The sequence below is a fragment of the Aquarana catesbeiana genome, linkage group LG08 (assembly GCF_042186555.1).
Source record: "Aquarana catesbeiana isolate 2022-GZ linkage group LG08, ASM4218655v1, whole genome shotgun sequence".
Classification (NCBI taxonomy): domain Eukaryota; kingdom Metazoa; phylum Chordata; class Amphibia; order Anura; family Ranidae; genus Aquarana; species Aquarana catesbeiana.
Window position 1 is genome coordinate 229,426,640 of NC_133331.1, and position 12,622 is coordinate 229,439,261.

General features: G+C 44.6%; 1 protein-coding gene across 1 annotated transcript in view; it reads right to left on the minus strand.

Annotated features, from left to right (window-relative positions):
- Positions 1-551: 551 nt before the first annotated feature.
- The window catches only part of CALY (calcyon neuron specific vesicular protein), a 79,494-nt gene continuing 67,423 nt past the window's right edge, over positions 552-12,622 (minus strand). Inside the window, exon 5 of the mRNA XM_073596926.1 lies at positions 552-1,776. Within this exon, the coding sequence (XP_073453027.1) occupies positions 1,582-1,776 (195 nt within the window). The 3' untranslated portion in view covers positions 552-1,581. The remainder of the gene's footprint in view (positions 1,777-12,622) is intronic.

Sequence of the window (12,622 nt, forward strand, 5' to 3'; positions counted from 1 at the left end):
CTGGGCCCCGTACATGAGGGCCGGTGGTACCCCCTTATCGGTAGCCCTGTAAACCAGCATGCCTGCTGATCTTTGGGAATGGAGGAGACCTGCAGATCCTTGACAGTTACTTTTAGCATTTGACATTGAAGATATAGGTATACTTTTTAGGGATTAAAACTTAGCTACATCCCTTGATACCATTCTGCTAATAGCAGGAAGCTGTAGCATTAGCAAGTTGTGCATTCTCTTTTCAGTGAACACCAACAGGAAGCCAGTGGTCTCCCAAGTCTTCTATTAAATGCAAAGCCATGACCAGAAAAAAATATAGGTAGAAATTCCATTAAAAAAAAAGCACAAAAATGTTTTTAATGCTGATGATGATGGCGGACAGACTGTGGAATCAAAGCAAAATACCAGTAATAACTTCACATGGATACTTACTTGTGGTAAATGAGATATCCAAATGTTTGCCTTTCTCAGGTAAACTGCTGATCACATGAAAATTATCTATATGAAAATATCCAATCGACTGAGCGGGGAATAAGAAATTAATGAAACATAGGCCACTGTACAGTTAAAAGTAATATATTTAATGTAGCATACAAATGATATGCCATGATTTCACAATACAATATGATTTTTTTTTTTCCACTTTACGCTTAAAACGGATAACATCCTCTCCAAATAGCAACATGAAGGGTCTCTGGCCCTCATACTGTTCAAGTTACAACACTGGGACCCATGCCCTGATATAGTTTATGTTGACTTGGCAGACTCCGCGTACCTCGTTTATTAACGTATAATGTGAAATGAACTGAAATGGTGCATTTCAAATATCCAAACACGTGGAGAAAAGGCTCCTATATTTTAAAATTTCTCTTGCACATAATTGGACGCTTCTGTTTAATTCACTGTCCTTAACCTTACACAGTAGCAAATCAGACCCAAATATTACATCATCTTGGTAATTATCAACTTAGGTTTACCAGTATAATGAAAAGGTATTATATTGATGGTCTTGATGGGGGGGTTCACTTCTGTTTTCAAGTGGCATATCCCATTTAATCATAGTCCATCATTTTAACAAGCAACAATATGGTGACTATAATAAAAGATAGTTAAAAGCAATACATGGAAATAACTGCATTGAGAAAGTGAACATTTTTTTCTAGAGATTATGAGAGTACAGCAAAAATGAGTACTGACTGTCCTTAAAGTGCTGCACAGAGTTGTTTGGGATATCACTCTGTTTCTTATGACTTGTCCATGATATCTTTTAATCTTGGTAAAATAATTTGTCTATGTTTTACTTTTACTTTTTTCTCCAGTTCTGTTAATTTCCCTCTCTGTAACATTGAGTAGTATTTTTATGGAAACCCTGACCCACAAAAGACATTCGGCAAAATATTAAGTGTGTTAACTTTATTGCATCTCCGACACACCTTGCTAACTGGGACTAATTTTTATTTTTTACATGAAGATGTTTCAGGCAAAGTAGTGCATGGTGATAGGGAAAACTTCCAGCTCTTCCAAAAGCCAACCTTCTTCCTTAAATCTTCCTTGATCTCACAGATTCCCCCCTTCCTTAGCTATATAAACTCACTGCTGTGCTGCCCCCATCTCTCTTTTGGCTTTTTCTGCCTCCTTTAGGGCATTGATGACTGGCAGCCAGGGAGAAGGCAGTTCTGGAAGAGTCTTCTTGGCCTGTGTGATTGCTGTGTATAGGGTGCCATGTGGTCCTGCTTCTTGCTGGGAATAATACATTTCCAGGTCTGTAGGAGAGCAATGCTTGTGCTGTAGAAGAAAAAGCTCAGTTACAAAAAAATAGATTCAACACAAATAAAAATATGCAATTGGCAATAGATATGCTACTATGATGTTATAATGAGCGATCTTGTCCCTAGTGCTGGGAAAGCACTTGTGCCGTGTTTTTAAACATTATGTCTTTTATGAGTAATGATTGTTGCTGCAATATGCTCACTTCTTCTGCCTCATACAGTATGTTCATTGTGTATACACATTAACTATTACCTGTGGAGGAAGGAGGCCAAACTGGAGAGATATACACTGATCAGCCATAACTTTTTTGAACACCCACCTAATATTAATTGGGTCCCCCTTTTCCTGCCAAAACAGCCCTGATCCACTGGGGCATGGCCACCACTAGACCTCTGAATGTATGCTGTGGTATCTGGCATCAAGCCGTAAGTAGCAGATCCTTTAAGTTGCGAAGGGGGGCTCTATGGATCAGATGTGTTTTTCCAGCACATTCCAGAGATGCTTGATGGATTGAGATCTGGAGAATTTGAAGGACAAGTCAACACCTCCAACATTGTGTTACTCAAACCATTCTTGAACCATTTTTACAATGTGGCAAGGTGCATTATCCCACTGAAATCAGCATTACACTACCTCCACTGGCTAGCCTGCTTGCCATACTGCATCCTGGTGCTATCTCTTCCCCATGTAAGCGACACACACACACACACCCAGCCATCCACATGATGTAAAAGATAATTTTATTCACTATGCCACCTTCTTCCATTGCTCCGTGCTCCAGTTCTGGTGCTCATGTGCCTATTTGTAGGAGCTTTTGGCTGAGGACATGGGTAAGCATGGGCACCCGGACTGGTCTGTGAATTCTGGATAGACCTTCTGCACACTGCTATACAACCTTTCCAGCAAAGTAGTGGACAGTGTAGTATAGTGGTCAGTGTAGTGTAGTGGACAGTATAGTGTAGTGGACAGTGTAGTGGTCAGTGTAGTTCTCAGTATAGTGGTCAGTGTAGTGGACAGTATAGTGAGTATAGTGGTCACTGTAGTTCTCAGTGTAGGGGTCAGTATAGTATAGTGGTCAGTGTATTGTAGTGGACAGTATAGTGTAGTGGACAGTTTAGTGTAGTGGACAGTGTAGTGGACAATATAGTGGTCAGTTTAGTGTAGTATGGTGGTCAGTATAGTGTAGTGGACAGTATAGTGGTAAGTGTAGTTCTCAGTGTAGTGGACAGTATAGTGGTCAGTGTAGTTCTCATTGTAGGGGTCAGTATAGTATAGTGATCAGTGTAGTATAGTGGTCAGTGTAGTGTAGGGATCAGTATAGTATAGTGGTCAGTGTAGTTCTCAGTGTAGTGGACAGTATATTGGTATTGTAGTGGACAGTGTAGTATAGTGGTCAGTGTAGTGTAGGGATCAGTATAGTGTAGTGGACAGTGTAGTGGTCAGTGTAGTTCTCAGTATAGTGGTCAGTGTAGTGGACAGTATAGTGAGTATAGTGGTCACTGTAGTTCTCAGTGTAGGGGTCAGTATAGTATAGTGGTCAGTGTATTGTAGTGGACAGTATAGTGTAGTGGACAGTTTAGTGTAGTGGACAGTGTAGTGGACAATATAGTGGTCAGTGTAGTGGATAGTATAGTGGTCAGTGTATTGATAGTGGTCAGTGTAGTGGACAGTATAGTGTAGTGGACAGTATAGTGGTCAGTGAAGTTCTCAGTGTAGTGGACAGTAAAGTATAGTGGTCAGTGTAGTGTGTAATGGTCAGTAAAGGAATCAGGTTGGTCAGTATTGAAATCAAGTAGGTTAGTGTAGTGGTCAGTATAGGAATCAGGTAGGTCTGTACTATTGTATTTGAAGGGACTCGGGGAGTGCTAAAAGTCCGCAGGTTAGAGGGCGCAAATTACTTGCCTTGCCCCGGGTGCTGGCAACCCACGCTACGCCACTGGAGCACATGTATACTTTTTCACTGTTGTTACACAGGTCAGTGACCAGACTTGAACCTAGTAGCTCTCCCCCACCTTGTGTCTTTATGCCCCAGGTTGGCATGATGTCCACCATAGCATATTCAGTGGCAAAGCAGTGTAGGACTAGCTATAAGAGGGGTTACTTTAACGCAGTTGACCGGCTTAAGCATGTATTGCAATATGTGTGAACTAAAAATCCCTGTTATTGCATAGCTTGCTGAAAAGGGTGTATAGCAGTGTGCAGAGGGTCCATCCAGAATTTGTAGTGGTCACATCCCTTTAGCACCTGATAGTTTAAATACATGTACAAGCTATTGGAATTTGAGCACAGGTATATCTTTTCTCTGACTGGTCTGTGGCTACGCAGCCCCATATAAACTGCGAAGCCCATTTTTTCTTCTTTCAACACATCAACTTCATGAAAAACATGTTTATTTACTGTCCAATACATCCCATGAACTTTCAGATACCATTGTAACAAGATAATCAATGCTATTCACTGAACCTAACAGTAGTCATGAAGTAATGGCTGATCAGTGTATATAAACAAGTGCTTCATGGACCAGCATAAGTGCATTAGCTGGTTATCTATATTAGTTGAGTTTGATCCCACTGGGGACACTTTGTGGTAGAGGAACCAAGGTATTTTCACCTGTTCCCAAGAGGTTGCAGGGAGGATGGGCCTTATTGCCCATTTTCTCACACATATGTATTCATTGTTCTGTTCTGGGAGCGCTCCCAACATAAGGACCCAGGAAAGTGTCACCAGGTGGGGGCAGGAAGGGGATAAAGAGAAGGCGTGTCAATTCAAATAAGGAACATGGACGCACTTTGTTAAAGACCTGAAATCTGGACACTGTTGCCATTTTGGATTTTGGACACTGGAAGTGCATTTTTTGGACTATTTTACACAATTATTATTTTACACTTTTTTATTATTTGCACAGATTCCTTTAACAATTATATTAAATAGTGCACAGATAAGATTGGTTTGATTTATTTATTTGTTTTTACATCAATTGTTGCTTTCTCATTTAGTCTGCAAGAATATGCAATTAACCTAGCTTGGCACCCACAGATACTCCTCAAGCGTCACCCCACTGGCCTGCTCAGCCCCTGGCTTGGCACACAAGACCTGCTCTGCAAGCATCACCTCCGCTGCCTGGGTCCCTGGCTTGACACCTGCTGAAGTTTCCCAATTCTTCACCGTCCCCAGTTGGTGAGAATACTGCTTGCCCTGGTACTCGCTTCAGCTACTTACTGTGGTCCATGGTAATAAGGTGGCTGGTCCCTTAGTGGCGACAGCTTCCCTTCTACCTCTGACCACGACAGGTTCTCCTGCTGGCAGAACTGGTACTTATGGGTTGACTTAAAGCTGCAGTCCCAACCCTAAGCTGCTCTCTCTTGCTTCTGGATAGGCCCTTAGACAGCCTAGCAGCCAGATGTCCCATGGATAGGCCTCAGGCTCTGGCCTAGCCAACAACACACGTCCACCCAGACAGCCGTCCAGGTGGCAGAGAACCCCGATCACCTGACCTCACCCAAATAAATAGGCTCTCCCAGGGGGCCAAGGGACCCAAGAAGGCTGAGATACCCTATCTATTCCTAATCTGTCCTTGCAATGCCCTTGTCTTATCTAATGTCACCAGATACCCGGCCATCTAGTGACAGAAGAGAAGAGCAGCAATTCCAGAATTAGGGTGAAATCAATTGATCTCCTATCAATTGGCCAAGGCAGCTCTACCTTGCAGGTAAATTTACTAGCAACCCTGCCTAACCATCAGGGTGCTACATCCACACATCGATATAGGGTGTTGATCTCCCTAGGCCACACCCTCCCTCATTATGCAAATACACATTTAATAAGACACGCGGCCATTCACTAAAACTAGAAGAAAAGCAGTTTAACCTTTAAACTGCGCAGAGGGTTCTTTACTGTAAAAGCGATTAGGATGTGGAATTCTCTTCCACAGGCTGTGGTTTCAGCGGGGAGCATTTAAAAAAAACTATTAGATAAGCACCTGAACGACCACAACATACAGGGATATGTGTGTGTGTGTGTGTGTAGCGGTGATAGATTTGCAATCTACCGCAGGTTAGGTAAATTTAGTAAATTGTGATTTAAGAAGTTTGCCTATGTTCCAGCTTGGCTGACGTTGTGTGTGTTTCCGTGCTGACCGGTGGGTGTCGCTGTTACCACTGGTCAGGGTTGGAAAGGCAACGTGTTGAAGCGAATGGATGCTCCTCTGTCCCGGAGGCACGCTCGGTGGAGGTGGTCCTCCGAGTTGCATGCTGGGCGAGGGTATTTTTGGGACAGACACCATATTTTGGGGTTCGTTTTACAGCCACCTGCTGGCCCTCCTGGCCGACAGGTATGTGTTAAGGAGCTACCTCGTAGTCCTCCGATCAGGAGGCCCACGATACAGCGGCGTAGGGGTGGGTCCGGAGGCTTGTCTGTAGCCTACCACCGCGGCCAAGGAATGGTCCTGAGCTGTTGGTCCTGTGTGACGAAGCTGGACAACCGAGGAGATCCCAGGGGAGGACCCATCTTGGAGAGATCAGGCAGCGTGCTGGTCTATAGAGGGGCCTGGTGACTCGGTTGGAGGACTCATCCAAAAGTAACTATACAGCATAGTGTTGCCAGCTCGGCTTAAAGGTTCAAGCACTGTGACTGACTTTAATTATAGAAAACCCTATACATCCTGTGGCAGAGGATTGTACGGATTTTGTTCCCAAACAAGTCTGTGGCAGAGACTTTGATTCGTGCTGCGTACTGGCTGCTAGACCGGTGAGAGAGGTCTATCCAGAGGTCTATCCAGACGAGCAAGTAGTGTGTCCCACGAGGGGAGCGCATTCCGAATAGTATTTGAATTCTACCAGGACATTTTGTCAAGAGAACCCTACCAGAGAATATTTGAGTTTCTTCTGCAAGTTTCCTTTCCACCTCTTTCCTGCTACTTCCTAAGTCGTTTGTTTTAATAAAGCATTGAAAACGTACTCCAGTGTTGGTACACGTGTTGTCCAGGAGTAAACTCAACGGAACCCAGTGGAGTGTTTTACCGGGAGTATACAGAGCTGGACTTTGAAAAAAAAAAATCTTTTCAGGAAGAGGAAAGGTTACATTGCAGAACTTTGCTTCTAAGTGCATAGACGCTGGGCGCCAGAAAAAGGCCCGGGAGTTACGTGACTGGAACAACAAGTGGGAGAAGTTACCCTACTTGCTACCGCGTGGGACGCGTGTATGTGTTTGGCGCCAGAGGAAAAGAGAGGCCTCGTGATCGTGCTGAGAAGATCAGAGTGTGGCCATGTCTTTTTCGGCGTTGCAATCAGTTGTGGGACCCAGAATGTTCCCTACAAGCACCATGATGAATGCTGTGCAATCTGGGACTCTGCTCACGGATACTGGAGTTCGATTAAAGCCGCAGGGGAGGTTTGTCCTGTATACCTCGGGAGATGTTGAGGGACTGGGCATGACCTGCCATCGATGCGAAGGATTGGCCGTGCATCTTTGTCCATGCGGCCGATGTCCACAGTGTGGAGAATACTTGTTTGTGGTGGAGCAACCTACCATGTCGCCCCGTGCCTATCGGATGGATTGGGTAACAGGTATCGCTACAGTGGAAGCTGCTATCGCTACAGAGGGGGAGCGACGGGCTGCCACTTTGCCTGTTGTTAATGACAGTGTTCCAGAAAGAGACATTGTTGCTGTTGTCTCGCCCGGAGACATTACTTTAGTTCCTGAGTCCACTAAGCCTACTCCTATGGTGCATACTCAGAAGAAAGTGGGCTATGTAAAGGCTTCCTGCGGCTGTGGTTGAGGCCTACCCCAGAGGATGCCTGAGCCAGTGCTACCAGAGTCTACATCCGGAACGGGTAAGCCACTGTTGGGGACTGTAAATAAATATTTGCCAGCGGAAGAATTGAGAGACTACGGATGTTAAACAAGCGTGTAGCCACAGAGTATGGATTGGAGTTTCCCTATGTGCCCTAGGATGTTATGCAGGAGATTGAAGCTAATTGGGAACTTTGGTACAGTGAAGCTGTTTGGGACTACTTGTCTGTACCTAAGCCCTTCAGAAAGACTGGATGTTCCATCCGGATGGATGAACGTTTCAGCGGATGCTTTGTACATTGGAACTTCGGTCGGCACATCTATGCCGATAAAGTGGTAATTTGCAGACCGGGAAAAGACAATGTTGTATACTTTATTACCACTGTGGATAAAGAAGGGAAATCGTTGACCTTGCCAGATCCTCGGTTTTACTGGTAATTATGGACAACAGAACTTTGAAATTACCTAGCTAGATAGTGTCAGGGTAAAGAGATCTGCGTGGTCAAGATCTACAGATTCTGTTGGGTGTTTAAATCCAAGGACTTCTTTTGCTAGCCGGATTTCTTTTATAAGAAAAAAAAAGAGTTCTTATGCAGGGATAGACTCCTAAAGAATATTTTTTTTTTTTTTTGTATAGGTTGTGGAAAGAGAGTTTCATTTTTAATGAGGCTTTGCTCCTACTGTTGTATAGGATGTATATATGTGTGTCTAACTATGTTTCATTTTCAGGGATTACCGGATCATATATAGAGCTGGGAGGCTTTTCAGCTAGTTACTTAGTGAGGTTGTGTACCATTATACTGTGGTTTTGTTTGCGGCTGTAAACATAATGTTTTATAGATATAAGTCTCATAGTGTCTTTAAACTGTCCTTTCTCTCCCTTTGCCTATCCAAAGTTATAAGAAACTCAAATGCTTGCTCTCAGGCTTGAGAGTTACTGTTACTGTGTTGGGACAGACATTGGGGACAACGTCTATTGTAGTGGGGGGAGTATGTAGCGCTGGTAGATTTGCAATCTACCGCAGGTTAGGTAAATTTAATAAATTGTGCGTTAGGAAGGTTAAAGTTTGCCTCTGTTCCAGCTTGGCTGACGTTGTGTGTGTTTCCGTGCTGACCGGTGATGTCGCTGTTACCACTGGTCAGGGTTGGAAAGGCAACGTGTTGAAGCGAATGGATGCTCCTCTGTCTCGGAGGCACGCTCGGTGGAGGTGGTCCTCCGAGTTGCATGCTGGGCGAGGGTATTTATGGGACAGACGCCATATTTTGGGGTTCATTTTACAGCCACCTGCTGGCCCCCCTGGCCGACAGGTATGCGTTAAGGAGCTACCTCGTGGTCCTCCGATTAGGAGGCCCACGATACAGCGGCGTAGGGGTGGGTCCAGGGGCTTGTCTGAAGCCTAGCACCATGGTCGAGGAATGGTCCTGCGCTGTCGTTTCTGTGTGACGAAGCTGGACAACCGAGGAGATCCCAGGGGAGGACCCGTCTTGGAGAGATCACGCAGCGTGCTGGTCTATAGAGGGGCCTGGTGACTCGGTTGGAGGACGCATCCAAAAGTAACTATACAGCACAATGTTGCCGGCTTGGCTTAAAGGTTCAAGCACTGTGACTGACTTTCATTATAGAAAACCCTATACATCCTGTGGCAGAGGATTGTACGGATTTTGTTCCCAAACAAGTCTGTGGCAGAGACTTTGATTCGTGCTGCTTACTGGCTGCTAGACCGGTGAGAGAGGTCTATCCAGACGAACAAGGAGTGTGTCCCACGGGGGAGCGCATGACGAATAGTATTTGAATTCTACCAGGACATTTTTGTCAAGAGAACCCTACCAGAGAATATTTGAGTTTCTTCTGCAAGTTTCCTTTCCACCTCTTTCCTGCTACTTCCTAAGTCGTTTGTTTTAATAAAGCATTGAAAAGTACTCCAGTGTTGGTGCATGTGTTGTCCAGGAGTAAACTCAACAGAACCCTAGTGCCAGTGAAACAGAGGGAAGGTAACAGACCCGCTTAAACCAGCAGCTCCACCGTGAGTTAGTGCTACATGTGTATATATATATATATATATATATATATATATATATATAATCTCAACCGTTGGTAATATGAGTTCTAAATAGCCCTCCTACCTCATTTACCACCACTGCGCCTTGGACCTAGAACCACAGTTATTCTAGAGCTGCCACTTTAAAGAATAGGGATACTGTACAAAGTGTTTTTCTCTGTGTAAAAATAAGTGACCTTCTAACACAAAATAAATAAAACACAATGGCGCTAATATAGATGAACCTATAAAAAAAATCCACAATAAATCCAATGAATAAATAAATGCCCACCCAGTGACAAGTGATAAACTTATAAAAACATAAAACATCCAAAAAACGGTTAATAGGGTAGCAAAAGTCCTTTCACTGTAGGCTTTCTTTACTTTTCTTCAACTTCCACCACACCACAGTGTTTGGTGATCCCACTCCCTATGGTAATCCACTTACCGACTCCTAATGCCCACACTTTCGTGTTAGGGCTTACACGCTTGTTGACCACATCACACGGGTCACATCGGCAGATCACATAAACAGAATCGTGTGCGGGGATCGTTCCATATGTGAAAAATATAAAGATACTCCAATAGTGCAAAAACGTTTGAAAATTTATTAAAAACACTTCAAATCTTTAGTATAAAACTCACATGTAACCAGTGTTAAAAAACGCAGATAAACACTTTCACTGCAAACCGATCTTTAAAGCACAGCAACAGATGTAAACAGATCAGCCACTATATGGGTTGTGGTCACGGCGGACCCAAGTTATGCAGGCGTCTGGTATCTCTCTCACCTACTCCCCGGCGCCTCACCGCTCTATCGATGTGTCACTTCCTCATACGATGCGGCAGCGTCACTCGTCATTGGTGGGATGCGTCACACAGCCACGCGTGTGACGCATCCCACCAATGACGAGTGACGCTGCTGCATCGTATGAGGAAGGGAGAAAACAACTTGATGGCTTCAATCGATCTGGCAGATGCCTATCTCCACGTTCCTATAGATCCAATGCATTATCACTTCCTAAGGTTTGCAGTAGAGGGAGCGCACTTTCAGTTTTTTTGCCTCCCTTTTGGTCTTTGCTCCGTTCCTCGGACCTTCTCAAAGATGTTATCGGCTTACCTTGCAACTCTCAGGATCAAGCGTGTTCAAATATATCACTATCTTGACAATATCTTGTTACTAGTCCCTTCAAGCGAAATTCTGCCGAATCACGTCATGCAGATTTTGCGAAACACTAGATCGGTTCGGCTGGGTGATCAACACTCAGACGAGCTAGATGCAGCCAACGCAGGTCCTGCAATACCTGGGGGTTCAGTTTAATTCAATGCTGGGCAGAGTGCTCCTCCCCCAAAGAAAAGCACAGGTCCAGATGAGGAGAATAATGTTCGAATCAACTCTCACGGCAAAAGAATGTATGCAGTATCTGGGCCTTCTTTCATCAACCATTCCGGTGGTACCATGGGCCAGGTGGAGAAGGAGGATGTTCCAGTTCAATTTCCTTCACCAATGGGATCACCATTCCCTGTCTCAAGAAATTGTAGTTTCATCAGCGGTAGCCCAGTCCTTGAACTGGTGGACAATCTACCAGAATCTGAAGAGGGGGGTCCCTCTAGTGCCTCTAAAGGCCAGTAGTGGTTAACTACGGATGCCAGCTTTCAGGGCTGGGGAGCCCATTGTTTGGGTGATCACTCCCAGGGCAGATGGAAGAACATGAAGTTCAGCGCGCTCTTTTGTCTTTTCAGACAACTGGACCACGGTTGCCTATCTGACTCTTCAAGGTGGCACCAAAAGTCTCCCTTTACTTAAAATTGCATGTCAAATATTCCAATAGGCAGAGAAGAATGTCAGATCACTCACAGACACCTATCTTCTGGGATCGGAAAATGTTTTAGCGGATCACCTGAGTCACAGGTTTATAGACCACAAGTGGAAGCTCAATCCTAACTATCTGTGCAATATCTTCCAAAGGTGGGGTACTCCCAGCTTCCTCTTGACTTCTCCTAAGCCTGGGACCCACAGGCCTTAGCCCAAGATGCCCTAAGCAGACCCTGGGACTTTCATCTGGTTTGTGTTTTTCCTCAAGTACCCTTGATACTAAAAGTACACCTGAAGATCCAGAGGGAGAAAGTATCAGCAATAGTCATTCTTCCCTTTTGGCCCAGGAGGCCAGGGTTCACATTGGCATTGAGTATGAAACTGGAGCAGACTGTTCCTTTGCTGAATTGCCAAGACTTCCTGCTTCAAAACAGAGTTTATCATCTGAATCCCAGCAGATTGAAGTCAACAGTACGGAGATTGGAAGGGGGTCATTGAGGCATTTGGAACTATCAGAGAATGTGGTGGGGACACTGTTACAAGCCAGGAACAATTTGACCAACACCACTTACCATCGAGTGTGGAAAGCTTTTTTACTGATGGCGGCAGAGAAAAAGCAGAATCCCTTGTCTCCATCAGTATCAAATGTTTTATGCCACGTACAAACGATTGGACATTCCGACAACAAAATCCTGGATTTATTTCCGACGGATGTTGGCTCAAACTTGTCTTGCATACACACGGTCGCACAAATGTTGTCGGAAATGCCGAAAGTCAAGAACGCGGTAACATACAACACGTACGACGAGCCAAGAAAAATGAAGTTCAATAGCCAGTGCGGCTCTTCTGCTTGATTCCGATCACACGTGGAATTTTGTGCGTCGAAATTGTGTACACACAATCGGAATTTACGACAACGGATTTTGTTCTCGGAAAATTTGAGAACCAGCTCTCAAATTTTGCTTGTCGGAAAGTCCGACAAAAAATGTCCGATGGAGCCTACACACGGTTGGAGTTTCCAACAACAAGCTCACATCGAACATTTGTTGTCGGAAATTCCTTCAGGCTGCCGGGAAAGCAGCTTAGTGTATAATTCGCTAAGAGTACAGGTGTCAGGGTTTGACTGACCCTGCTAACGTACAACAGATAACCACAAGCTTCTCACATTATTTCAAGGATAATACGTCAGAGGACATCTCTCCCCACACCACCTGGG